This window comes from Frieseomelitta varia, unplaced genomic scaffold (assembly GCF_011392965.1).
Source record: "Frieseomelitta varia isolate USP_RPSP 00005682 unplaced genomic scaffold, Fvar_1.2 scaffold_440, whole genome shotgun sequence".
NCBI lineage: Eukaryota > Metazoa > Arthropoda > Insecta > Hymenoptera > Apidae > Frieseomelitta > Frieseomelitta varia.
The window spans coordinates 123,618-147,055 of record NW_025110191.1 but is presented as its reverse complement, the minus strand read 5'-3'; the positions used below and the strand labels follow the sequence as shown (position 1 = coordinate 147,055).

At 30.0% G+C, this 23,438-nt stretch overlaps 7 protein-coding genes and 1 long non-coding RNA gene across 15 annotated transcripts; 4 read left to right on the top strand and 4 right to left on the bottom strand.

Moving 5' to 3' along the window:
* Positions 1 to 118: 118 nt before the first annotated feature.
* On the top strand, positions 119 to 5,881 carry LOC122532159 (Fanconi anemia group M protein). Its single transcript, XM_043660694.1, has 13 exons — positions 119 to 639; positions 725 to 892; positions 979 to 1,151; positions 1,251 to 1,340; positions 1,428 to 1,652; positions 1,715 to 1,868; positions 1,945 to 2,066; positions 2,138 to 2,257; positions 2,327 to 2,492; positions 2,577 to 2,731; positions 2,805 to 3,051; positions 3,114 to 4,969; positions 5,046 to 5,881. Exons 1-13 carry the CDS (start codon positions 471 to 473, stop codon positions 5,301 to 5,303), a joined length of 3,903 nt encoding a protein of 1,300 aa, XP_043516629.1. The 5' UTR covers positions 119 to 470; the 3' UTR covers positions 5,304 to 5,881.
* On the bottom strand, positions 1,706 to 6,398 carry LOC122532169. Of its 3 annotated transcripts, XR_006307461.1 has the most exons (4): positions 6,318 to 6,398; positions 3,261 to 3,335; positions 2,155 to 2,408; positions 1,706 to 2,055 (listed from the first exon to the last, which is right to left on the bottom strand). It is a non-coding gene; the product is annotated as an uncharacterized LOC122532169 (long non-coding RNA). The 3 variants fall into 3 exon arrangements; XR_006307459.1 differs by having other exon boundaries at positions 1,706 to 2,408; XR_006307460.1 differs by lacking the exon at positions 2,155 to 2,408.
* On the top strand, positions 6,386 to 11,075 carry LOC122532161. Its single transcript, XM_043660695.1, has 14 exons — positions 6,386 to 6,606; positions 6,842 to 7,023; positions 7,110 to 7,292; positions 7,412 to 7,625; positions 7,694 to 7,911; positions 7,989 to 8,174; positions 8,250 to 8,400; positions 8,464 to 8,646; positions 9,484 to 9,551; positions 9,631 to 9,816; positions 9,899 to 10,327; positions 10,405 to 10,599; positions 10,677 to 10,815; positions 10,898 to 11,075. The coding sequence occupies exons 1-14, from the start codon at positions 6,582 to 6,584 to the stop codon at positions 11,023 to 11,025; spliced, it is 2,487 nt and encodes an 828-aa protein (XP_043516630.1). The 5' UTR covers positions 6,386 to 6,581; the 3' UTR covers positions 11,026 to 11,075.
* A 128-nt stretch (positions 11,076 to 11,203) lies between these two features.
* LOC122532168 (cytochrome b-c1 complex subunit 9-like) lies at positions 11,204 to 12,003 on the bottom strand. The gene is made up of 2 exons (XM_043660710.1): positions 11,720 to 12,003; positions 11,204 to 11,340 (listed from the first exon to the last, which is right to left on the bottom strand). Exons 1-2 carry the CDS (start codon positions 11,852 to 11,854, stop codon positions 11,302 to 11,304), a joined length of 174 nt encoding a protein of 57 aa, XP_043516645.1. The 5' UTR covers positions 11,855 to 12,003; the 3' UTR covers positions 11,204 to 11,301.
* A 133-nt stretch (positions 12,004 to 12,136) lies between these two features.
* LOC122532165 (TBC1 domain family member 20) lies at positions 12,137 to 14,897 on the top strand. 2 transcript variants are annotated; one of them, XM_043660706.1, is made up of 6 exons: positions 12,137 to 12,836; positions 12,906 to 13,025; positions 13,243 to 13,486; positions 13,578 to 13,781; positions 13,877 to 14,096; positions 14,181 to 14,897. In XM_043660706.1, exons 1-6 carry the CDS (start codon positions 12,566 to 12,568, stop codon positions 14,484 to 14,486), a joined length of 1,365 nt encoding a protein of 454 aa, XP_043516641.1. In that variant the 5' UTR covers positions 12,137 to 12,565; the 3' UTR covers positions 14,487 to 14,897. The 2 variants fall into 2 exon arrangements, with proteins under 2 accessions (XP_043516641.1, XP_043516640.1); XM_043660705.1 differs by having other exon boundaries at positions 12,137 to 13,025.
* A 1,225-nt stretch (positions 14,898 to 16,122) lies between these two features.
* Positions 16,123 to 18,513, bottom strand: LOC122532157 (phospholipase A2 group XV-like). 3 transcript variants are annotated; one of them, XM_043660689.1, is made up of 8 exons: positions 18,239 to 18,513; positions 18,015 to 18,157; positions 17,705 to 17,939; positions 17,365 to 17,592; positions 17,132 to 17,303; positions 16,914 to 17,036; positions 16,647 to 16,825; positions 16,123 to 16,330 (listed from the first exon to the last, which is right to left on the bottom strand). In XM_043660689.1, exons 1-8 carry the CDS (start codon positions 18,336 to 18,338, stop codon positions 16,179 to 16,181), a joined length of 1,332 nt encoding a protein of 443 aa, XP_043516624.1. In that variant the 5' UTR covers positions 18,339 to 18,513; the 3' UTR covers positions 16,123 to 16,178. The 3 variants fall into 3 exon arrangements, with proteins under 3 accessions (XP_043516624.1, XP_043516626.1, XP_043516625.1); XM_043660691.1 differs by having other exon boundaries at positions 18,015 to 18,151; positions 18,395 to 18,501; XM_043660690.1 differs by having other exon boundaries at positions 16,239 to 16,825.
* Positions 18,505 to 21,015, top strand: LOC122532156 (integrator complex subunit 14). 2 transcript variants are annotated; one of them, XM_043660688.1, is made up of 7 exons: positions 18,505 to 18,590; positions 19,002 to 19,243; positions 19,317 to 19,641; positions 19,715 to 19,926; positions 19,989 to 20,243; positions 20,308 to 20,637; positions 20,714 to 21,015. In XM_043660688.1, exons 2-7 carry the CDS (start codon positions 19,067 to 19,069, stop codon positions 20,939 to 20,941), a joined length of 1,527 nt encoding a protein of 508 aa, XP_043516623.1. In that variant the 5' UTR covers positions 18,505 to 18,590; positions 19,002 to 19,066; the 3' UTR covers positions 20,942 to 21,015. The 2 variants fall into 2 exon arrangements, with proteins under 2 accessions (XP_043516623.1, XP_043516622.1); XM_043660687.1 differs by having other exon boundaries at positions 18,521 to 18,590; positions 19,083 to 19,243.
* Positions 21,016 to 21,027: 12 nt separating this feature from the next.
* Positions 21,028 to 22,134, bottom strand: LOC122532158 (pyroglutamyl-peptidase 1). 2 transcript variants are annotated; one of them, XM_043660693.1, is made up of 3 exons: positions 21,537 to 22,134; positions 21,271 to 21,469; positions 21,028 to 21,165 (listed from the first exon to the last, which is right to left on the bottom strand). In XM_043660693.1, exons 1-3 carry the CDS (start codon positions 21,750 to 21,752, stop codon positions 21,074 to 21,076), a joined length of 507 nt encoding a protein of 168 aa, XP_043516628.1. In that variant the 5' UTR covers positions 21,753 to 22,134; the 3' UTR covers positions 21,028 to 21,073. The 2 variants fall into 2 exon arrangements, with proteins under 2 accessions (XP_043516628.1, XP_043516627.1); XM_043660692.1 differs by having other exon boundaries at positions 21,054 to 21,469; positions 21,537 to 22,133.
* Positions 22,135 to 23,438: the final 1,304 nt, after the last annotated feature.

Genomic DNA, 23,438 nt, shown 5'->3' with positions numbered 1-23,438 from the left:
GTTTATTGTATTTCCTATAAGACATTAATAATTATGACATTGATAACGTTTTTACGATTAACATATTGTGGTAAAAACGATTTTTCTATTAATTTCATATCCGTGTACAAAATGAAAAATATCGTGATATTTCTCACGATGGAAAGATCCTATTTTTCTATCGTTTGAAAAAATTCCCTAGTGATGTAAATTTTTTTACTAGATGAGCAAAGCGAACAAAGTTTAAGTTTGAGCAAGATTCATCGTACAATAATTGTATTCAATTATATTAATTCATTGTTTGTAATACAATTATTCGTAATATTTTTTTCATAAGTTGACTAGTTATTATTGCTGCTTATATATGGAAATTATAACTTTTAAACATAAATCATGCTAAAAAAATTGTTTTTGTTAAAGTGTATATAAATATATTAAATTAATAAAATATATAAATTTTCTGTAATTTAACCAGAAAAAAGAATGTGCAAATGGAATTGTCACAAAGTCCTCAGATCTCATCTGACGAAAAAACAAAAGGATTTGATTTATCAGCTGGTAAAACATGGATTTATCCTGAAAATTATCCTGTCAGAGATTATCAGTTCAATATAGTTCAAGCAAGTTTATACAAGAATACATTGGTTTGTTTACCTACTGGTAAATATTTGTTAAGAATATTGCATCCAAACAAGAATGTATACTTCATGTTTATCTTCTTTTGTTCCTTCTTTATCTTTTTTAGGATTAGGAAAAACATTTATTGCTGCAGTTGTAATGTATAATTTTTGGAGATGGTATCCATGTGGCAAAGTTGTGTTTTTAGCACCTACGAAACCATTAGTTGCTCAACAAATTTTTGCATGTCACAATACAATGGGTATTCCTAGTTCAGAAACTATTGAACTTACAGGTATATCAATAATATATTAAGAATCTATGAAGTTTAAAATATTATATAATTTATCTATTTATTAATAATATTATATTATATTACAGGAGCAGTCAATCACAAGCAGCGTGAAATAGCTTGGTTAAAAAAAAGAGTAATATTTGCTACTCCTCAAGTTTTTCATAATGATTTAGACAAAAATATTATACCAAGTGATTTAGTAAAATGTATAGTTATAGATGAAGCTCATAAAGCTTTGGGGAAACATTCTTATTGTGAGGTATTTATTTTATACAAAAAGGTTATCATTTATGAATAAAGGAATATCTTTTTCATTATCTTTTAATGAATCAAGTAATAATATGTTTTATATCCACAGTGCATTCGTATATTAAATGGAAAAAATCAAAATTTCAGGGTGTTAGCCCTTTCTGCTACACCAGGAAATAAAATTGATAATGTTCATGAGGTATATTTTGTTAATATTAAATAGATTACAAAATCTTTTTGTAATTGTACTATAATTTTAGAAATAATTAAGTCATATTTTCTATAGGTGCTACAAAATTTACTAATTGCTCATATAGAATTAAGAGATGAATCTTCTTTAGATATTATACCTTATATTAATAGAAGAAAAGTTGATATAATTTTAGTACCACTTAGCAGCAAACTAACTGAATACAAAGAGAGATATATCATTATTATGGATCGTCATGTTAGAATTTTACTTCAAAATAATATTCTTCGTGGACAAACAGCAAATATTTCAAAAGGAAGGGTAAGTTACCTTATTGAATATTTAATAATAATACTCCAAAGAAATTTCTCTTGCTGTTTCAGATATTTCATTTATTAAAGGAATATCAAAAGAAAACGAATAAATCGGGAAATGATGGACAAATTATAAAGACATTAAATATATTAATAACAATGTACCATGCTTATGAACTTATGATTAGAGATGGCCTTAGGGCTTTTTATAAATTTTATCAAAGTATGGAATTTTCACTTTTTTCTGTCACTTTATTTATATAATTTATATTTGAATAATCTGTACATTATTTTGATAGATCATTCTGATAAATTTTGGATGAATGAAGAACCACAATTGCAGATGTTACTTGAAGATATTAATACTTATCTTGGTCCATTCCCAGATATAAACATTTTATCTGAAGAGGCTGTAATAGAAGTTTGTATAAACTTACATAAAGTACAAGAAACTTGAAATCTTTTTGTGTATAACTTAAAAATTAATTTCAGATATCACAAAATCTTACATTTGGCCATACCAAGTTTGATAAGTTAAAAGAACTACTTTTGTGTCATTTTAAAGATAGTCAGGAAAAACAAAGCGATACAAGAGCTATAGTGTTTGTTGAGGTTCGTGATTTTCAAATTCACTGACAGTAGAATTTTATATACGACATATATTATTTCCCTCTTGTACAGTATCGAGATATCGTGAATGAAATTTATATTCTGTTATTACAATGCCAACCATTAATAAGGCCACAAATGTTTGTTGGTCAAGCTGGACAGAAACAAAAACAGCAGATAAAAGCATTGGAGGATTTTAGAAATAATCATGTTAATGTTCTTATATCTACTAGTATAGGTAATACAACATACACGATAGTAATGTAAAAAGCAGTACACGTTGTTAATGAAAATAAATTTTTGTAAAACCTGGTATTGGTAGGAGAAGAAGGATTGGATGTTGGAGAAGTAGATTTAATAATATGTTTCGATGTATCTCAACATTCACCGACGCGGTTAGTACAAAGAATGGGAAGAACAGGTCGAAAACGCGATGGACATATAATTATTCTTGTCACAGATGGTAGAGAACACGAGGTAATCAAAAGTACAATCTTTCAAAATATATAAAATGTTTTATATGTTAAATTATAGTATTCTAATATTATAGACATTAAAATCAACAATGGCTAGGAGAGATTCTTTGAACTTTAAGATATTAAATACGAGTAACATTTTTTCTTCACTTTATGAAAATAATCCTCGTATGATACCTGATGTTTTTAAACCAGAATGTCTAAAAATGCAGATTAGTATACAACCAAAAAGTCCAGTTACAAAAAATAAAAATTATAAAGGAAAATCAAATAAAAAAGAAAAAAAACATCAAAATATCTTAAAAAGGATTAGCAAACCAGGTAACAAAGTTATACATTTGTATTTATTTGTAAATTCTATTGATGTTGTATGTTAATTTTAGAATCCAATTTTGAGTCGCAAAAAGAAGGAACTAAATTTTCGATGATGAAGTATTTGAAAGTTAAACAAAGTAAAGAGAATGCGAAGTGTAGTTCCGAAGTATTTAATTCCGAGGTAATTGAAAGTAACAATATTTATAAAGATATACCATTATCAGATGTGAAAATTCTTTCTTCTGACAATGATGGCATTGATTTCCTTACAACGTGTGCTTTAAGAATCTCTGAAAAAGAAGAGATAATAAAGAATAAGTGTAAAATCGATAAATTTTACATACCGCCATATTCTTCCATAAAAAATTTTTTTAATTTTTCTATACCGGATATTAAAATCCTCGATTTTTTAATCACACTGAACGATGTTACTCCACTTAATGTCAATAAAAACGAATTAGATGATGATAAAAACGATGACAACAACGACTTGTATAACAATGAATGTGTATTTGAAAACATAACAGAAATCGTTGATGAACCTCAACAACAATTGTCTTCTAGATTTGAAGATTTGCTCGATGATAGTAGTAAATCAGACGATCTATTTTGTGCCCTTTCAATCACTTCCGATCGATCTACAAAGAACGACATGTTAGAACCAGTTGGAGCAGAAAATAAAAATAATACATTGAAAAGTTTGGAACCCGGCAGTTTTGAAGATATATTAAATGAAACATCTGACGATTCTGAAATTAATCCTATTGAAGACTTTGAACAAACCCTGACGAAGCATACCAATATTAATAACGATGTCAAAGTAAAAAATTCTCCGAATACTATAAGACTAAATAATAATTTCAAATCAAAAGACGATACATATTTTGAGGAGATGACCGAAGTAAACGATAGTTTTTCTTCGGTTCTGATTAACGAATGTAAACGCAACGTTGAATGCAAACGTAACGTTGAAAATAAACGTATTTTTAGTATAACACAAGCAGTCGATGAAGTATCTCGATTAAATTCAAATTCAGCCAATTCGAACGTGCTGGATGAATCCGAAGACGATATATTTCAAGATGAAAGCTTTTTACAGCAAGTTGATGATCAATTAAATTTTAATAAAGAAATCGTTAATTTAATTGAATATAAAGATGAACAGAATTTTGATAAATCAAAAAGTTTAAATAATTCAAACGATCGATCGATCAATACTGAGTTAAAAGTAGACGAATTCGAATGGAACGATGATTTTGAAGTTTCAACTGGCACCGTAAAAGATCATGTGAAATTCAACAAAAATGAAGAAAAACAGAAGACTGAAACAATAATAGAGAAAGAAACGAATATGGAAGCATATTTTTCAGATGACGAAGACTGGATTTCAGTCAAAAAACCAATAAACATTTCAAAGCAGAACGCTTCTCGATATGGAACCATAGCGAATAAATTAGCAAACATAGGGAAATGTTGGAATTCAAAACATGATTATTCTAGAAATAAAAACGATTCAATGAATCATGATTTAACTGTAAAAGAGCAGGAAACAAGTATTTATTTCGTCAATGAATCAAGTGATAAAAAAAGATTTGAAAGTCAAGAGAAAAAAACAAAATATTCCCGAAAACGTAATCGAAAGTTTAAAAAAACAAAAAATGAGTTTATACACGAGGAAGCAGAAGTTTCTTCAGACGACAATACGACGGATGAAAGTTCTGAAACTGACAATGATCTCGAAGATTTTGTCAGTTACACGCAGAATATACATGATACAGAGGGCATGCACGGCCATTATTTACAAACCATTAGAAGCCCGATAAAAAGACAAGGTGATTTTCTTTTCAAGCAACCACGTCTGCTCGATTCCAATATAGATATATATTCGCAGGACGTAACCGAAATAAACGAATCTTATATAAACGTAAGTAAAGTAACTGATCATGTGAATATAAAACACACAAATTTGAAAACGATATTATTTCTACGTTGAATTTTAGGATTCCTTTTGCGTAGCAGAAGATAAAAGTTACGATCAAGAGATTCAGCGAGACAGCGAACTGTCTGAATTAGACAAAGCGGAACTAAAGCTTGAAAAACTGGCACGCAAACGAAAACACAGTAAAGAATCAGATCGACAATCAAAAAGGAATAAACGAAGAAATATAATAAATTCTTTTAGTAGTAGCAGTGAAGATGAGACTGAAATGTTGCGCAAACAAATAAGAGATGAATCGTTTCTATTAACGCAATCGTGATAATTTAGATACTGATAAAATGATAATTTTTCTTATTTTTTCAAAATAATGCATAAGAAATATCTACTTATTCAGGATAAAGAATAAATTATATTTATTCCAATTTTGTATGATCCTCCTATCCGATCTAGCGAATATTCGGTATCATACGAATTTAGAATCACTCTTTGCAGAGAGTATGGCGGTGTGTCAACTGTCAAATTCTTAATAATGTTAAGAGTAATGAATTTAAAAAAAAAAACTTTCTGCTAGTGATTTATTTCAATCATCTTCCCCTGTTTTTGAGTCTTCAAAATATATAAAGCTGAGTCACAAATATTTTGCTCAGTCCAAATAGAAAATATCAGGGAAAGATGAACATCTTATCCTTAAAGTAGCAAAAAGTAGATTGTTTAAACAGGATATGAGAATTTTATATTCATGACGAGTTTGCTTGTATTCTTAGCTCAAGCTTATTTTTTATAATTTTTATTTGTTTTTTATTTTTTTAGGCGATACTTTTCATAACCATAATTTGCACATTTGTGTCAATTTATATGATCGATTTGCACGGTCGACTTCAGTCTTACGAAAAATCAGGTAACTAGTTTTTACTATTCATTATTGCAACTGAAATTAATTTTTTGTTAAATCTCGTTTCACAGACAAAAAAATTACTGACTAAACTTATGTAATTACAGAATAAATGCGTGAGTGTGACTGCTCTTTTGGAGACAGCAAATGAGAAGAATCAAAGAAACTGATAAAAAAATCATTAAAATAGATTATTGAAAATCTATTTTAGTCGAATGATTAGTTAAAAAAAATAAAAGTGAAATCATTTATTAATTGTCGAATAAAAATGCGATGGAACCATTTTAATTGTGTTTGCTTAAATTGATTCTTGTGAATTTAAAATTCACTGTAAGTGATTACGTTAATTTGCTATCAATCGTGACTCATGTTTGCTTATATCATTCCGATTGGTAAGAACAAGGAAAAAGTATTGATGTATTTACTAATATTTCATCTGACCTCTGTTCAGAAGAAGCTTGTTTAATTCTGATCGAGTGGCTAACAGGCTGAGCGAATGTATGAGCTTATGTATGGATGGACGGACGAATGGAGAGATAAGTCGACAGACCGGTTTTCATAGTCGGATGAGATCAGCTTTATCATAAATCATTATACTAACTATTTAGCAAATTGTGCAAAGTTATTTGTGTAGATCAAACAATCGAATACAGACTCGGCACGCCGTTTCTTTTTACATCCTGAATCTAACGTATTTCGATAACCATGAAAAACATCGTTGGAATAATGGGTAAGAAAAGTTAATTTTTCTTACGAAATTTGAATACAAAAACATGATTTAAAATTTAGACGATTATATAATATATTAACATTTGTAAATTTATGCTCAACATAGCAAAACAATCATAGCGCATTGACATTCTCATGTTGTATTAGTTCCAATTTGAATTTTCTTTATTTAATCAGACAATAGACAATGGTCATGCTTAAAAATCACCGTTCACGGCAGTATTATTTACTTTTAGGTTACTTGGCGGTTACGTACATTGTAATCCTTGCTATAAAACACTGTAAATCAGAGTTGAAAACATTTCCATCTCTGATGAAAACGAACGGAACTGCTAATCCCATTGTTAACCACAACGAAGATGTATTTGTACCTTATCAAGGAGAAGCCTTTAGCGTGTTTGATTGGACACTTTTTAGAGTAATCAAGACATCAAGTTTTAATTACATATCAATTGTTCAATTATATATTTTTATTTTGACAACATTCAATTCCCATTATCGTAGACTATGAGCAAAAATTCTACTGAAAACATACTGGTCTCGCCGATATCTTTAAAACTCGTATTGGTATTATTGTATGAAGGAGCTGAAGACCAAAGTGCATACGAAATCGCTGGCGCGATACATTTACCTGCTACGCAAAGTACTGTACAGAAAAGATTCTCCACTATTTTGCACTCGCTTCAGGTAAATTTCCGAAAGTTTGAATTTCGTAAGATTTAAAATCTGAAAAAAAAATAAAATAAAACGCAACGATACATATATTCTCTTTGAAGAAGAATAACTTCTTATCGCATCTCTCGCAGACCAATCCTCCGGCGTATACTTTGAACATTGGAACTCGAATTTACATTGATTCGAACATTTCCATTAGACAAAAATATAAGGCCACTGTAAAACACTATTACAACACAGACGTAATTTCCGCGAACTTCACTGATGCGCAGCCACTCGTACAAGCGATTAATAGCTGGGTCAGCAATATTACCGATGCAAATATCGATCGAATGATAGAGGATGGTAAGAATTGAACAACAATGACAAGTAGTAATGAAATCACTTTCGACAAACGAATTTGCCATTTTCAGAAAACAGCGTGAAGAGTTCCTTGATGTTGATCATGAATACGCTTTTCTTCAAAGGATCTTGGCGCCGGCAATATTTCCTTCCAGAAAATATACAAACGAGCAAATTTTATACGATTAACAATCAAACTGTAAATGCATCTTTTATGCGTGCACTTGGTCGATTTTATTATGTCGAATCACTTGAGTTGAACGCAAAAATTCTACGAATTCCATATAACGTAGGAGAAATACACTGTCTCCTCCTTTCCTTTCTTCTATTTCATTTTTCTTTTCTATTTATTTTAATTTATTTTAGGGAAACAAGTTCGCTTTGTACCTGCTTTTACCACAAACGTTGAATGGAATAGAACATCTTATCAATGAAGTCAATCCTTTCGTGTTGACACGATGCGTATGGCAAATGCAAGATTTGCCCGTTGATGTCTCTATTCCTAAGTTTAAATTTGAATTTTCCAGTCACTTGGAACCTATTTTACGCAAGGTACGCTTTTCTTGTTTTATTTTCTTTACTTCCTTCTTTCCATCTGTTCATGTTTATTTCATTCTTTTCCGTCAGCTTGGTATTAACGATATTTTTGATGATACCGCGACATTAACGGGCATAGCTCAAACCAAACGAACTTCGGAACACCTTAAAGTTACGGATATTTTGCAAAAGGCTGGAATCGAAGTAAATGAAAACGGAACTGCGGCCTATGTGGCTACTGGTAAATTGTCTGCTTTTGCCATCTTATCAGTTGTTTTCTCAAATGTATGCGAAATATTTTTAGAAATTGAAATTGGGAATAAAAACGAGGAGGAAGTTTTCCATGCTGATCATCCATTTGTATTCTACATCGAAGACGAGTCTACAGGAACGATTATTTATATCGGCAAAATGATGAATCCTCTTGATACAGCCAAAAAAATGTCTAGTATGAATCAACAATCACCACCTACTACGTTTAGTCCAGGTATACCAAGTGCAGGTTAATTTCTTCTATTTGGCTTTCGGAACTTAAAAATATATAATTGAAGAGTACTTGTAGAAAACGGTAGTGCGAATTTTTCGAGAAGAAAAAAGTTACTAAATAAAACCAAAGATATGTTTTCTAATATATTCTTTTTATTTTCAAATAGAATATATTACTAAAGCATATAAATATATCAGAATAGACTGAAAAATCCGATATTTGGCATTTATAATAGTTCCTACAAATATTCTTCAATTGGCACTTATAGTTTTCTCCACAGACACGAGTTGGATCTACCAGTAATGTCATTTTTTAATGCTATTAATTTAATACTACTTACAAAAAGAAATCTCACTTACATTGTATTTCTATTAACACGTAGAATATTTTTCGATAAAAAAATTTTTTAATTTTGGTACTTACAGCGTTTTTCATAAGGATTCTTCAATTATTTTTCAACTAATACTATAGTAGCAGAGTTTGGCTATTATTCTATAAATGACCTTTTACTAATATCGAAATAGTTTTTAATCATTGCACAATCGTAAATGAACACCTTTGTATATAAAAAATGTAGTTAATAAAATAGAAAATCTTCTTTTCTTTGTATATCTCTTATACTGCTGCTATGTATCTACAATATAACGACTGTTACATGTCCTATTACATAAAGCTTTTTCTCCTAGGCAAACTTAAAAACTACGTTTCGTCTTTTCTTGTTTCGTGACATTATACGGTTCCTCGATAACTTGTATCAGTGGTAACAATCTTTTGTCTTCCTATTTACACAATAAAAGAAATAACTACATATAATTATTAATATAAAACTATTTTTAGACTTGATCTTCCAAACAAAGTTAAATATCAAAAATCGAAATAACTTTTTCAATACATACTTTTCACAGGTAAGACAAACTCGAAATTAATCGAGTCGAATAATTGAGAGAAATTACATTTGATGTAGCCTTTGTTTTTTCACTGCAGGCTTTGATCAAAAAATACAAAAATGGAAATCTGATAGCAGCACCTGCGAGTATTCAAGTACTTTTAACAATGTTAATGGAAGGTGCGAATGGTAATACGAGATCAGAAATAATTTCAGTGTTAAGATTACCGGAAGATCAGTCATATAGAGAAAGACTTATGCAATATATTCTTACATCTTTAAACGTATGACATCAAAGTTCATAAAAATATATATGTATGTATACGTATAACGATTACGGATGAACGTATTTTTTTTTAATTTTAGAAAAATGAAAACGGTACAGAAGTTGATTTGAATACACGATTATGGGTAGACAAAACCGTACGCATACTAGATACTTATAAAAACATTCTGCGATCAAGTTTTCAGGGAGATGTAGAAACTGTAAATTTCGCGGAAAAGCAAAGTGCCGCGCATCACATCAACGAATGGGTTCGTCGTGTAACACGCAATGCCATTTCTTCCGCTTCATTGTTAAATGATGTTCCACCTGATACGCATCTCATGTTGACTTCAGTCATCTATTTTAAAGGGCGTTGGTTAAAATCATTCGATACAGCGAAGACGAAATTGCAATGTTTCTATATTCCTAATGGAGAATGCCGAAAAACATACTTTATGAAACACGAATCCTTCTACCGATATGCTTATATAGCCTCCATTGAAGCACATGTTGTAGAAATTCCATACTCGGTAAGACAAATATCTCAGATGCAATCACCAAATAGGATTTTATTATAATAACGCAAATGTATTGGCAATTTTTCTAGGATGGTAAAACATCGATGTTAACGTTGATGCCAAACTCTAGAGAAAAGGATCTATATCTCCGAATATTATCCGAAGATTTAGTTACCATCCCAGTTTCTGTGATCTTAGCGAATTTAAGATTGCAAGATATTACTGTTCATCTTCCGAAATTCAACATTGAGAATAATCTTGATTTAATACCTACGCTACAATACGTATGTATTATTGCACATAAATTTAGTTTCAATGGTGAATTTATTTAATAAATATCAGTGTTAAAATTGTCTTTCAGTTGGGTATTGAAGATATATTTCAACCTAATACGAATTTGACTAAATTAATCTCCAACAGTTCGATACATGTGACCAGCATTTTGCAAAACATCAAGTTGGAAATAGATGAAGAAGGAACGCTAGCTGCAGCCGATACAGGTTTTTAAACTTTTTTTTTAAATTTGATTCTTCTAAAACAGTTTACATTCTTCCAAAGTTTTACATTTTCAATATATTGCAGAAATTACAGTCGGATTCCTTTCATCGTTCGGTAACGACATCAAAATGGACAGACCATTTTTATTTATGATCATCGATACTGTTTTAAATATGACTTTGTTTTCCGGTCGCTTTGTTGAACCTATTTAAACAATGATTATGTTACATTATGCAATTAAAAATTATACATGAAAACCTTATTTCAGATAAAAAATATTAACAACATAAATAACTTTCGTTGTTAATAAAAACGTTGACAGTAAAAAGATAACATAAACACAAATGATATTTAAATATGACATTTAATAAGCGATAAATCCACATCATGTTTGACAGATCGTTCTTTATTTATACAACAGCATACTTATACATTGCATATATATACATATATTTATATCTAATCTTTTCAATTAATATTTTTCATTTTTATGTTTCATACTGATGTTTAATATGTTTCCACAGTTTCTGAAATAAAAATGAGAAATATGATATTATTTTCAACTTAATTCTCTTTTCTTTCTGTTTCTTTTTTTGTTGAGGTTAATTAGTTGTTACGTAACACTTTATAAGACAAATAAAATTTAATCTAACTTATGCAAATAAAATATTAGCTGAAATTTAACTCACGTAATTTCTTTTTCATGTATAATTTAAAAATGATATATTATTAAATACTTCAACAAAAAATATGAAATAAGAAACTGGGCATAACATTTACTATATAGTGGAAAATGACTAGATCGGATAAAAAAATAACCAATACTATATACTGAAACATAGTTATACAAAAGAACACTGTACTTTGAAAGTAAGCAATATTTTTTATTTATGTATTTAAACATACCCCTTGATTGACCTGTTCAAATATCTGATCCGCAACCAGATCGAGTCCTCTTTCGAAGATGAAACAACTTACTAAAATGGTCACAGTAAACGTAGAAGATCTTTTAAAAAGCACGTTATATAGAAAACTAGCCATTGTTTCTGTTTTCGTTACTTTTTTCCCCGAATAAAATTATTAATTTTACAATATAAATTCCTTCTTATCGTTGATCACAGTATAGTAACAGTAATCTTATTACTCTGAAATAGCGATCGAAGCAGTGTAAATGATTAAGTTACACCTTGAACAACACACAACATAGATTTATCACTCAATAGAAATTTTTATTATACATTTTATATTCTGCGGCATTTACAATGTAAATCGATATTTAGTTCAAAATCACCACAGTGGTGAATCATCTATTACAACATTAGCAGCAAACTAAATTATGGAATCGTAAGTTTTGTAAATGTACCGTCATGTCAAGTTTGTTTTGATGTTCGCGCAGTCACAGACAAGCATTTGCGTGTATGATATACGAAATTTCGCTTCAATTAATTACGAGTTAGGAGTTCGAAGCGCAATGGGTTAAAAATAAATAAGAAACTTTACGAGAACTTAAATTGTGCAATACATCTGTTTCACACTTGATCTGTGGTAACATGAAAGTAAAAGAAATGAGGAGCCACGTCAACGTCCGCTCAATTTCAATTAATAAGCAACTTCTCTTGAGAGTAAGTGACGGTGATCAATGTGCGTCGTTCTTGATAGATTGTCACCATTCTGTCAGAGATTTCGGAAGATTTCTGTAAATTTTTCGTATAATGAAACATTGTCCCGAGAAAATTTTGGCATGAATTCGTTATGTCGACCAATATGGAGCCCAAGGAAGATGAAATATCTTTGGATTCCAATATCCCAGAAACATATACGGAAATGTCGGTTCCCATCGAAAAGGATAACCTAAAAGTGAGGCGAAGGAACGTTATTGAAACGATAAATTTCGCATCAAAGGAAGAAAATATTTCTGACTCGGAGAGTAACGTACCGCTCGTAAAAATGTCCGATTCTACGAAGGCATGGTACAATAACATTATACCAGAAATACCTGACATCGCAGAATTTAGTTTGTCAGGTAAACAAAACGGAGCGTTAAATCACAAAGATGATAACAGTTCATTAGAACGTAATTTTGGTGATACAGAGCCATTGACGAATAGAGAACGAATGAAGATAAGTGTTATTCGCGGAAGCGTCGTCAATCCGAACTTTACATTGGGAGAACTCAAACTACTTGGTTGCAGCAGCGAGGGTTTAGTCAATGGTATTTCATCCCTATGATCGTACATTATTATCAATAAGGAACTTCTCTGCATAGACAATGTAACCGACAGTATAATATAATTTATTGTTGCATCTTCTATTAGAGACCATATTGTACAAACTTGTTTAAGACAGTAAAACACAAGATTATAGGTTCCTTATTGAAAATAATTTTGTACGGTATAATTAGATTTTGAAGTCATAAAGATGATCTGTAGATGATATACGAAGGATTTTATGGCCGAAACTATTGCGGCTCTCTGAGGAATCCAATTTTTCTGTAACTGGATTGGAAACTATACACAGCCATATACCGAATGAGATCTATCAACAGATATTGAAGGATGTAGCACGTAGTGGCAGTCATATTTCTCAAGATGCTACACAACACGAGATTGACCATTTTCAAGAACAGTTGACTCAATTAATGTGTTGGGTCCTTCACAAGCATTCTGTGTTGAAGTTAGTACTGTATATGCATTTTCATATCATGGAAAAATTTATTGTAGGCATGTGTATGTTGATAATACAAAATAAAATAATACGTACTTAGTTATTACCAGGGATATAATGATATAGCGGCAACTGTTCTTCTTGTCATGGGATTGCAAAATGGTTTGCGTGTACTTGAGAGCATTTCTTTAGAATTCCTTGAAAGATTTATGGAGAAAACAATGGAAAAAGTGAATCAGGAATTATTTTACATATTCGCCCTGCTGGAAAGAGTGCACCCCACCTTATTAGAACATTTGGAAAAGTTTGTATAATAAATATATACATTATATATAATAAACATGTATTTTATATAATGTTTGTACATAAATTATATATTGAATTTATTTTCTGCTATAGTGTAGAATTATTTCCGCATTTTGCATTAGCTGAATACACAACGTGGTATGCGCACAAATATGCGGAAAATAGAAAACTCTTACATAGATTATTTGATTATTTTCTTGGCAGTCCTCCACTGATGCCACTTTATTTAAGTACTGTGATCGTAGCGTATAGAGCAACAGAAATTTTTAATACTACGCCTGATATGGGTCACACGCATAAAGTTTTATGTACTGTGAGTAGTTTAACATCGGTAATATGAATAAAATAAGTTTGTTTGATTACGTTTAGTTTATGTGAGAATTATTTTTATTTATAGCTACCGGACGATTTACCTTTTGAAACGCTTCTAATTGAAGCGAAAAATTTATATCGTCAATACCCTCCTGAATCTATAAGTAACGATGTTACGGAATATGATCAAAAAAGAAAATGTAAAGAACAGGAATGGAAAGCAAAGGCAGAAGCAAGTCGTCAGGAGAGAGAAAAACAACGTCAACTTAGGATCATACAATCAACACCAAGAATACCGTATCGTATCAGAAATTATAAAACGATTACAGTAGTAACAATTTTGGCCCTAGGATTGTATGCCTTTTTAAGATCTTCATCTGGTCTTAACTGACATTAAATAAACTTAATCCATTTAGATTGTTTTATATGTCCTTGAAGCAAAATTCCATTTTATTTATACGCCATTAGCTTGGTAAATAATAAGACAAATTATTGGGTACAACATAATGAAATGGTGATATCAAGGACTGTTGATAATCTTATTAATCAGCAATTAAACAAATTTGTTTCTAAATGTGTTGTAAGAAACATTTTGAGCATTCCTGTGCTGCCTTTATGCTGTGTTCTTTGAAATTGATATGAACTCTTGTGCACATATATTTAGTGTCAGAAATGTAAACAATGTCATGATGGGTGTAAGTGAATGAGAAGAATGGGAGGAACAAAGCATATGTATGCTTGTAAAAAAATATCTGTAATATGTATATTTTGAAACATTAAAAAAAAATTTTTAAACGCGAAAGATATATTTGTTGTTTAAATTATTATTGTGTCTACAATCTGTGATGCAACTATGTACATGTATATATTTAAATCTACAAGGAAGAATCAATTTAATACAGCAAATTAGTAATTATAAATAAAAGAATATAACTTTACAATTTTATTTGTTTTTGATTATACATTTTCAATTATATTTTTTTGTTGTGTTAATTTTTATCAGAATTTTATTGCGAGAAATCACTGTTATAAACATGTTGTTAATTTATGGTTTTAAAGACAGATTAAGTTTTATTATAGGTAGAAGAATTATGTAATTATGTAATATAATTACGTTATATAGTATATAATTCAATGAATTTGTACCAATAGAAAAAAAAATGCATTGTAATAAAGAATGAAAATAGCATTTTTTAATAACTTGTATATAATAATTATATCAGATACAATATATATATATATGTATAAAAAATGAACAAAATACAAAATCCAGAAATATAAATAATTAAAAATTATATTGTTCCTTTGTAATTATTAGAGGTGTGCGAGAACCCGAAATATTGGGTCGGGAACACGAAATTTTTTCGGGATCGGGACGGGTACCCCAAAATTTCGAGATTCTCTAAAAAGCCGGGATTCCCGAAAGAGGGGATTTGGGCAAGGATTGGAAACAAACCTTAAATAATTCGTTAAAGTCCACGCCTTCAACTATATCGAAAGATCGCAAATCTAGAACCATCATTCGAGCAATTTCTTCTGTTATATTTTTTGGTTTAACAATCTTTCGCGTATCATTTCGTACACGCGACAAATTTTATATCGATTCAGTTTCTTTTCTAGTACATATACTTGTGTTTAGGTGCATATGCTTGAAATGGCGTAATAAACCAGTAGTATTTGCATCCTTAGTTTTAAATTCATGGCGACAATGTGTGCATTCCGCCTTTGTATCATCTTTTTCCTGAAAATGTTCCCATAGATAGCCCCTCTTTACCTTCTTCCTTTGCACAATATCTTCTGCACTACTTCCTGCTACCACAACTTTACTCTCACTATCACTCTCACTATTGACATTTTTTTTAAAGATTTTTAATCTTTATTAAATCGACACAGATTTTGAAATATACGTCTGAGCTTCTCGAATTTCTCAGCGATACTGCTCAACAGCGTACATAATATCTAAGTATTAAGCACGCAGTCACACATTCGTTTACATCAGGTCACACGATTCTTAGAATCCGTGTTTCTAATAATTTCACTGGCAGAAGAAATTGAACTGTGTATTTACATATTTTGTAGGCTGCTATACAGCATTAGAATAGTTCGAGAAACGCCGGGTTCTCAAAATTTTCGGGAACCCGACCCGACCCGACCCGATTCTTGATATTTTCGGGTTTTCGGTCGGGTTCCGACCATCGTGTTCTTGATATTTTCGGGTTTTCGCACACACTTTATCTAATTGCAGAAAAACGAATGAACATTATTTTTTTAATATTAATATTTAGTTAATGAAAAATATATTAATTGTTGTATATATGTACACATAATTAGAATATTATTTTTAATGGTAAGTGTTTATCGCGAAATATCATTAACATATCTGTACAATTTATTATTTTTCTTTGGCAATTGCCAAATCAATGTAATTGCCTATTCTTCGTGTAATTGCCAAATCAAATATATTAATATTTGTTTTAGTAATTACTAACAATTATACATAAATAATAATATCACACTTTTAAAATAGTTTTAATATAGTTTAAGACATTACTATTTTTAAGAATATCCATATGGTTTACACCAGAGAAGACTTGAGAGTAAACTTTCCGTTTCTGCTTATTCTGCCAATACTTACAACCTTCTAAACTTCTTAAATTTACAGTACCATCGCCATCACCAGAAATTAATTGCGGAGATCCTTCTATAGATGTACCAGGCTTGTAATACAATCTAAAAATAATTTATATTAAACATTCTATAAAGCTTATAGAGTGATATTATACTATTATACTAATGAGTAAAAGTAAAATTAACATACCTCTGTACTGTACCTATATTATTTCCATACAAACAATGTACCTCAACTCCTGGAGCAGTAAAATTTAATTGATACTTTTCATTGTCTTTCCTAAATTCCCAACCATTTGGAACATTTATATCTCTGCAAAGTTCAATAAATATCGTTTATAATAATATAAGCAAATTACAGATTACATAATACATTAATTAATTAATTATATCCATAGCGTATCTTACACCAAATAATCTTGTAATGTGAGCAATGTGTAGTTTTTTTGTTCTGATTGTACCAATATTTCTGTATCTTTCCAAAATAATCGTGATGGTAACAACCATCCTAAACTAGGACTAGATATTTGTTGATCCTTGAGAATGCTTTGGCGTAAAAGATATGCACCTAAATCATCTCCTATAAAATAATGTAAATATAAATATAATGTATACATGTTTGTATTAGGCATAACTCATACCAACTGCAAAGACTTTAAGAGCTTTAACACTGCCACCCCAAACAGCTGCAAGAGTAATCAAACAATTGATATATTTATCTTTCCACTTTTGAGATTGACGTTGTAAGAATATAAGTGTCATTGGTCCACCCATACTATGTGCTAATAATGTTACAGGTGTCTGATTATTGTTATCATATGTTTCTTCAATTAAATCTTTCAGTTTATTAAAGAATATTTCATTTTCATCTAAAAAGAAGAAAGAATAAAATTTTACTCTTTAGATCGATAAAATTCAAATGTTATGATCTGTAATTGCTACCATATAGTATATATATAATGTTATAATAATTATACATACTAGGTGCTTTTCTAAAATCATATGGTGCACCACGTATTGAATGATTTCTAATATATCCAAGTTCATTGACTAGCATATTTCCAATATCTTTAAAGTAAGATCCAGGAGATGCTTTGCTTGGATCTAAATACTCAACAACAAATGGATCGCCCCAACCTGGTATACGTATGTCAACGCCATTTTGATTTCTTGTTGTTCTTGTAATATTGTCATAAATTAATTTCATATTATCAATCTGAAACGCATTTATTCAGATTAAAGAAGTACTATTAAAAATATAAAAGATATAAAAGTATGGCAAAACAATTACCCAACAATCTATGATAACTGGCACGAGTAATTCTAAATTTAACCAGATATTAAAGTATTCAGTGGAAACCTTCTCACATAAATAATGTACCACAGATGTTTTATTGAGTTTTGCTTCAACTTGGCTGCCACCATCGCCTGGAACTTTTAATGTAATAATTATATCAACTTCAATGTCCAAAATAATACATTATGAAATTATTTCATACAATGAAAGATATTTACCAAATATAACGGGAGATATTTGTTTATTTTTTAAATGCCACGAATTTACAGATAGAAAACAATATAAAGAAATAATTGTGCAGATAAAATATAAACGCATTTTATATCAAATACTTCCGTTAATTTGTACGTTAAATAAGTACATTGAAATCGTACATTTCAATTTAATTATTTAACTTGAAATAGTTGAAACAATCACAAACATGTGTGATAAATACACTGATTTAAATCGTTACAAACAATGAATGTCTTTTTTTTGGTCACGTAGTACGCAATCAGCTGATGACGCATATAAAATCATCGATACAAGAGCTTGTGTATAAGATCTTCCATAGATTTACGATAAATATAAGTAAGAGAATTGTTTAATTATTAAATATCAAGATATTGAAGAATGATTTTGTTATAATTAATATCTATCACAAATTGGCTACAATTTTCTATGTTAAATAACAATTTAAATTCACAGTTCATTTTTACAGAATGTATTTATTTATATAGAGCTATTCAATAATTCTTAAATTACTAATAAAATAAAGTTATATTTAAAACAAAATTAAATTATTATTGCTTATAAATAAATAAATTAAAAATATTTACGTCATATAATATATATATATGTGTATATATAAGTAAATACGTCGATGTACATATATATATATATATATAGTGTCTATATAAAAGTAAACAACCCGTTCTAACCTAAAATTTTTGAACAATGATTATTTTTTAATAGATATTATATGTATATATATTTTTAAAGAAATCTGGAGAAATATTGCGTTGATGTAAAGGAAACAAAATTTTTTGTTTGTTATAAACGTGAAAATGCCGACGGTTATAGCTTTAGATGTGTCTTTATCAATGAGACGTCCAGTATTAGGAAACGGAACTAATGAAAATAATCAAACTGAACAATTAACAAGACACCATTTAGCTGTACATGGAATAAACGCGCTGTTACATTATTTGCAAGCGAACTCAAAATTGGAATTTGTGGCTTTAGTGAGTCTGTAATAATAAATGGTAGTAATAATGGTTCAAGTATTACATACTTGAAAATGTCTTTTCAATTTAGGTTGTTTTTTCATCATTATACGAGGTTATTTGCCCATTCACTCGTGATTATGATAGTATACGTTTGAAATTGCAAAACATTGAAGAATGCGATAAGACCTGCATTGAAACTGCACTTCACGGTGTTAACAATGTCATTTTGGCAGAATGGGGTAATACTACTGCTTGTCAAGTAGTGTTGATCACTGATGGTAATCCTGGAGTAGGACCAATGTCTTTGGGTGACTCTTTGAATTCTTTAAATGTAATAAGAGATGTAAATCCATTTCCACTTCCTTTTCCTTACCCAGGAAAATTAAGTGTTATATGCATTGCGTCACAACAAGGTACATTGAAATATGACTCTATAATACTTCAATAGCCCTCCCAATATATTAAATAATTTTAATGTTTTATTAGATGCTGGCTTACATATTGGTTTACCACTGTATCAACGTTTAGTTGATCTTGCTGGTGGCGATAGCGTAGTATTAGTTCCTGAAGCACCATTGTCAAAACATACAATTGCAGCTTGCTTTCAAAAATTATCAGAAACTAATTATGTATCTTTTCAAGGATATTTGAAGTGTGGGAATTTAGGTTCCCGTATTCTTCTTTCACCAGCTCCTATGGTAAATAATAAATAAAAAAGTAAATGAGACTTCAGATTCTGTGTGACATTATATTATTTTAGCCATACACTAAGAAGACAGATTTTGAATTAGTATCTGGTTTAATGATATCAAAAACCATAGAAATATGTGGATTTATATCAGTAGCAGATGTAGGTAGTCCTAGTGCTATATCTAGACATTTGGTGTTACCATTGGCCACAGAAAAAAGTCCAAGCATGCAAGGAATATCTTTAGAAGAAGATTCAGATACAGATGAGAATGGAGATGAGGGAAAAGTACCATCTTTTTGCGTATTATTACATGGAGCTTTAAAGGTAATATTTTAACAAATTTAATCTTGTAATTGGGTAGAAATTAAGGAATGAATATTTCTTATAGGTTGAAAATATGGTAGCTCTTTGTTTGTTAAATAGTGAATGGTATGGCTTTATATATTCATGGGCGGATACAAAAAAAAAGTCAAATTTAATGTTAACAGTATTAGAACCAGGTTTAGATGTTGTGCCTTGGTTAGGTAATTTTAGCAATTTAGGTCCTATTGATGCAGCAAAAGGTGTTGCTGTTAGTTTTCCAGTTAGGCCAAATGAAAAAAGGAGTTATACTCAAAATGCACCTTCTTGGATTCGCCAAGTTGGATTGCAATCAGATATTCAGAAAATTTTGAGGCACGCAAGAAAATTACCTGAAAAAACTCAAAACTTTTATAAGGTAAGATATGAAAGAGTAGAAAGGGATGACATACAATTTTAATGAATGTTTCTATTTATAAATTTTTTGATTACAGGAAGTAAATCGATTGCGTAGAGCTGCGGCATCAATGGGATTTGTAGAACTCCTAGAAGGATTGGCCTGCATTTTAGAACGGGAATGTACATTATTACCTCCAAATCTAAATCCTGACTGTACAATTCAAATGGGTCATGTAGCTTCCTTAATAAGAAAACCAGAGTTTCTAGAGCTTAGATACAATATACCACCAGCACGTACAAGATTTCAACATGGAGGATCATAAATAACATAATGACATGTATATATATTAATATACAACAACGATTTTTACAATTAAGAATAATTACAATATTTTAAATAATCGTTAATATTTATTAAGTATTATTTTATAATTATAATTTTTGTATTATAAAATTTAGTGTTTACTTTTTTTCATATCCTGAATAATACAGTATAAAATATCATATAAACCTTTTGCATTTTGTACACTTGAATATCGATTGAAATCTGGAACATGAACAAATATTGTCTTTTTAGGTGCAATTTCTAGAGATTTGTAAAATATATATTCACACAAATATCTTCCTGCATCATATGAAATACAAGCATTACATTCTGTTCTGTCTGAATTTTCATTGATTATGTTACAGACTTGTTTGACATTGATTTCAGTTTTCAAAATTTTAGGCTCAATAATACTTTCATCTGGACATTTGTTAAATATATCTTCTCTCATGTAGCCATTACTGTGAGCACAACATTCTATGGTTAAACATTGCGCTTTGTGGCTTACCCCTACATGTATAACTACCTAATAAAAAACAAAGAAAATTACTTATATTCATCAAATTGTAAATTGATTGTAAATAAGAATTTACCGTAGGTTTATATTCTTTCCAAAGCTTAGGTATACATGCTGCTACATCTTGATATGAAACTGGAATCTCTTTTATAATTATTTCAACGTCCACCATCTCTTGAGAATTAATACATAATTTATTTAATTCCTTCACGGCTTCCCAACTGGCGTTAATAACATGACTGCCAAATGGTCCAAATCCAGTAATTAAAGCTACATATTTTTTACCTTCCATTGTTAAATACAATAACTATTTTATGTAAAGCACATTTTCATCTGTTTCAGTAATATTTGATTTGTGTAGAGCTCTGCTATTGTCACTTTATCACAGCTTGATAAGCGTATTTTTGTCATAAAGATTTATGATCCAGAAATCATACACAAGCAAGATACAAAATAAATCTAACATTCAATGTCTCACATTTTGAGGAAAATAATAAATTGTTTTTAATTCTATAACTTATCAAATTTTAATGCACAATTTCGTTTAAAGTTAAGGTCAAAATTAAATACATATTACATATATTGTACATCTGATTCATTGGGATTTCACGATTATTTTGGTTTTTTCTAGAAAACGATTATAAAGCGGTAAGGTAAAAATTTTTCAATGAAAATCGTACATAAATTCATATATGAATAAACTGAACATAATTATATTTAGATAAAAGTTTATTACTCATAATACATGGATCTTTTAAAATTTAAAACGAACAAAGTTATGTTTTGAAAGATTGATCCATTTCCAAAAGTGCTGTTATTCCATGTTACACATACATTGTAGATGTGTAAGATTCCTATCTTACATATATTTAGAAGTATAAATGATGTACATAAAATAGACAAAGGTAAGGGATCTTAACTAATCAAATACAACTCTTCAATTCAAATTTCAAATTGGAAGAAATTAAACATTGATATTACTTAAGAATTCATAAATTTTTGTCACAGATAAGATATACTTAGTCTGTGACTTTTATTTCGCAAGATAAATAAAATAAAAAAAGAAAGTTCTAAAGATAAAACTACAAAACATAAATTAATCCTTTAAATTAATTTTCTTTGCAAAATAAAATTTAATCGATTTATAATCATTAAAACACTAGTGGTAAAATCTCTATTAGTATCCTCATCGCACTCTACTGCCCTCCTTGTCAACCGCGCGTACATCTCTATCCTTGTCGCACGCTGTGCTCTCCTTGTGTATCGTGCATGTATGTCTGTCCTTATCGCACGCTACTGCCCTCCTTGTCTAACAGCGATAGACAAGGAAAGCAATAGTGTGCGACAAGGACAGTCTTCGATCTATTGAAAAAAAAATTCAACTTTTTACACACGCGTTTTTCTGGGACAAAACACACATAGAAAGAAAGCGGGGAGCCTAATTATAAGGAGGCATATGAAAAAGTTCGGAAATTATTCCTCTTAATTAGGTTTTTCTCATAATTAGTGCGAACTGTCACAAAATGGACATGGTGGCGCCATCTAGCGGTGACTCGGTGGTACTAATAATTTATAAAACTACTTATTTCTACATTTTACGGGTCAACTGAGGTATGAAAAGAAAGCTAAGGGTCTACTTAGGATAATACAATCACAAAAATTCGCAAATCATTTCGCTAAATTAGGTTTTTTCGCAAATGAAAATTTCTCTGTTTTACGGGGTATGAAACACTAGCGCCGCGTTGTGGCAGAACGGTGGAACTAAACGCTCTATAATCATATAAAGGAAATAATTAATTTTAATTTTTCACGCTACAAATTTGCACTCCACGAGCATATGTTTCAAAGATAATGCTATCAATTACGTTCGCAAATAAATCTGAATCCAATATTCACTATAGTTTACGAGAAATTATGCACTCACTACTGGCACTACTATTAACGTAAACGAAATTGAAACATTCTTTATACACGTAAA

Coding starts and splice junctions, on each gene's coding strand:
- LOC122532159 (XM_043660694.1), top strand. CDS start 471: ATGGAATTGTCACAAAGTCCTCAGATCTCATCTGACGAAAAAACAAAA. Junction 2,067..2,137: donor CTGAAGAGGCTGTAATAGAA/GTTTGTATAAAC, acceptor AATTAATTTCAG/ATATCACAAAATCTTACATT. Junction 3,052..3,113: donor AAAAAGGATTAGCAAACCAG/GTAACAAAGTTA, acceptor TGTTAATTTTAG/AATCCAATTTTGAGTCGCAA.
- LOC122532161 (XM_043660695.1), top strand. CDS start 6,582: ATGAAAAACATCGTTGGAATAATGG. Junction 7,626..7,693: donor CGATCGAATGATAGAGGATG/GTAAGAATTGAA, acceptor TGCCATTTTCAG/AAAACAGCGTGAAGAGTTCC. Junction 9,817..9,898: donor ATATTCTTACATCTTTAAAC/GTATGACATCAA, acceptor TTTTAATTTTAG/AAAAATGAAAACGGTACAGA.
- LOC122532168 (XM_043660710.1), bottom strand. CDS start 11,854: ATGGCTAGTTTTCTATATAACGTGCTTTTTAAAAGATCTTCTACGTTT. Junction 11,341..11,719: donor TTGAACAGGTCAATCAAGGG/GTATGTTTAAAT, acceptor TTTTTATTTCAG/AAACTGTGGAAACATATTAA.
- LOC122532165 (XM_043660705.1), top strand. CDS start 12,566: ATGTCGACCAATATGGAGCCCAAGGAAGATGAAATATCTTTGGATTCC. Junction 13,026..13,242: donor CAGCGAGGGTTTAGTCAATG/GTATTTCATCCC, acceptor GATGATCTGTAG/ATGATATACGAAGGATTTTA. Junction 14,097..14,180: donor CGCATAAAGTTTTATGTACT/GTGAGTAGTTTA, acceptor TTTTATTTATAG/CTACCGGACGATTTACCTTT.
- LOC122532157 (XM_043660689.1), bottom strand. CDS start 18,338: ATGCGTTTATATTTTATCTGCACAATTATTTCTTTATATTGTTTTCTA. Junction 18,158..18,238: donor AATATCTCCCGTTATATTTG/GTAAATATCTTT, acceptor TTACATTAAAAG/TTCCAGGCGATGGTGGCAGC. Junction 17,940..18,014: donor CAGTTATCATAGATTGTTGG/GTAATTGTTTTG, acceptor AATGCGTTTCAG/ATTGATAATATGAAATTAAT.
- LOC122532156 (XM_043660687.1), top strand. CDS start 18,521: ATGACGCATATAAAATCATCGATACAAGAGCTTGTGTATAAGATCTTC. Junction 19,642..19,714: donor ATGCATTGCGTCACAACAAG/GTACATTGAAAT, acceptor ATGTTTTATTAG/ATGCTGGCTTACATATTGGT. Junction 20,244..20,307: donor TATTACATGGAGCTTTAAAG/GTAATATTTTAA, acceptor TATTTCTTATAG/GTTGAAAATATGGTAGCTCT.
- LOC122532158 (XM_043660692.1), bottom strand. CDS start 21,752: ATGGAAGGTAAAAAATATGTAGCTTTAATTACTGGATTTGGACCATTT. Junction 21,470..21,536: donor GGAAAGAATATAAACCTACG/GTAAATTCTTAT, acceptor GTTTTTTATTAG/GTAGTTATACATGTAGGGGT.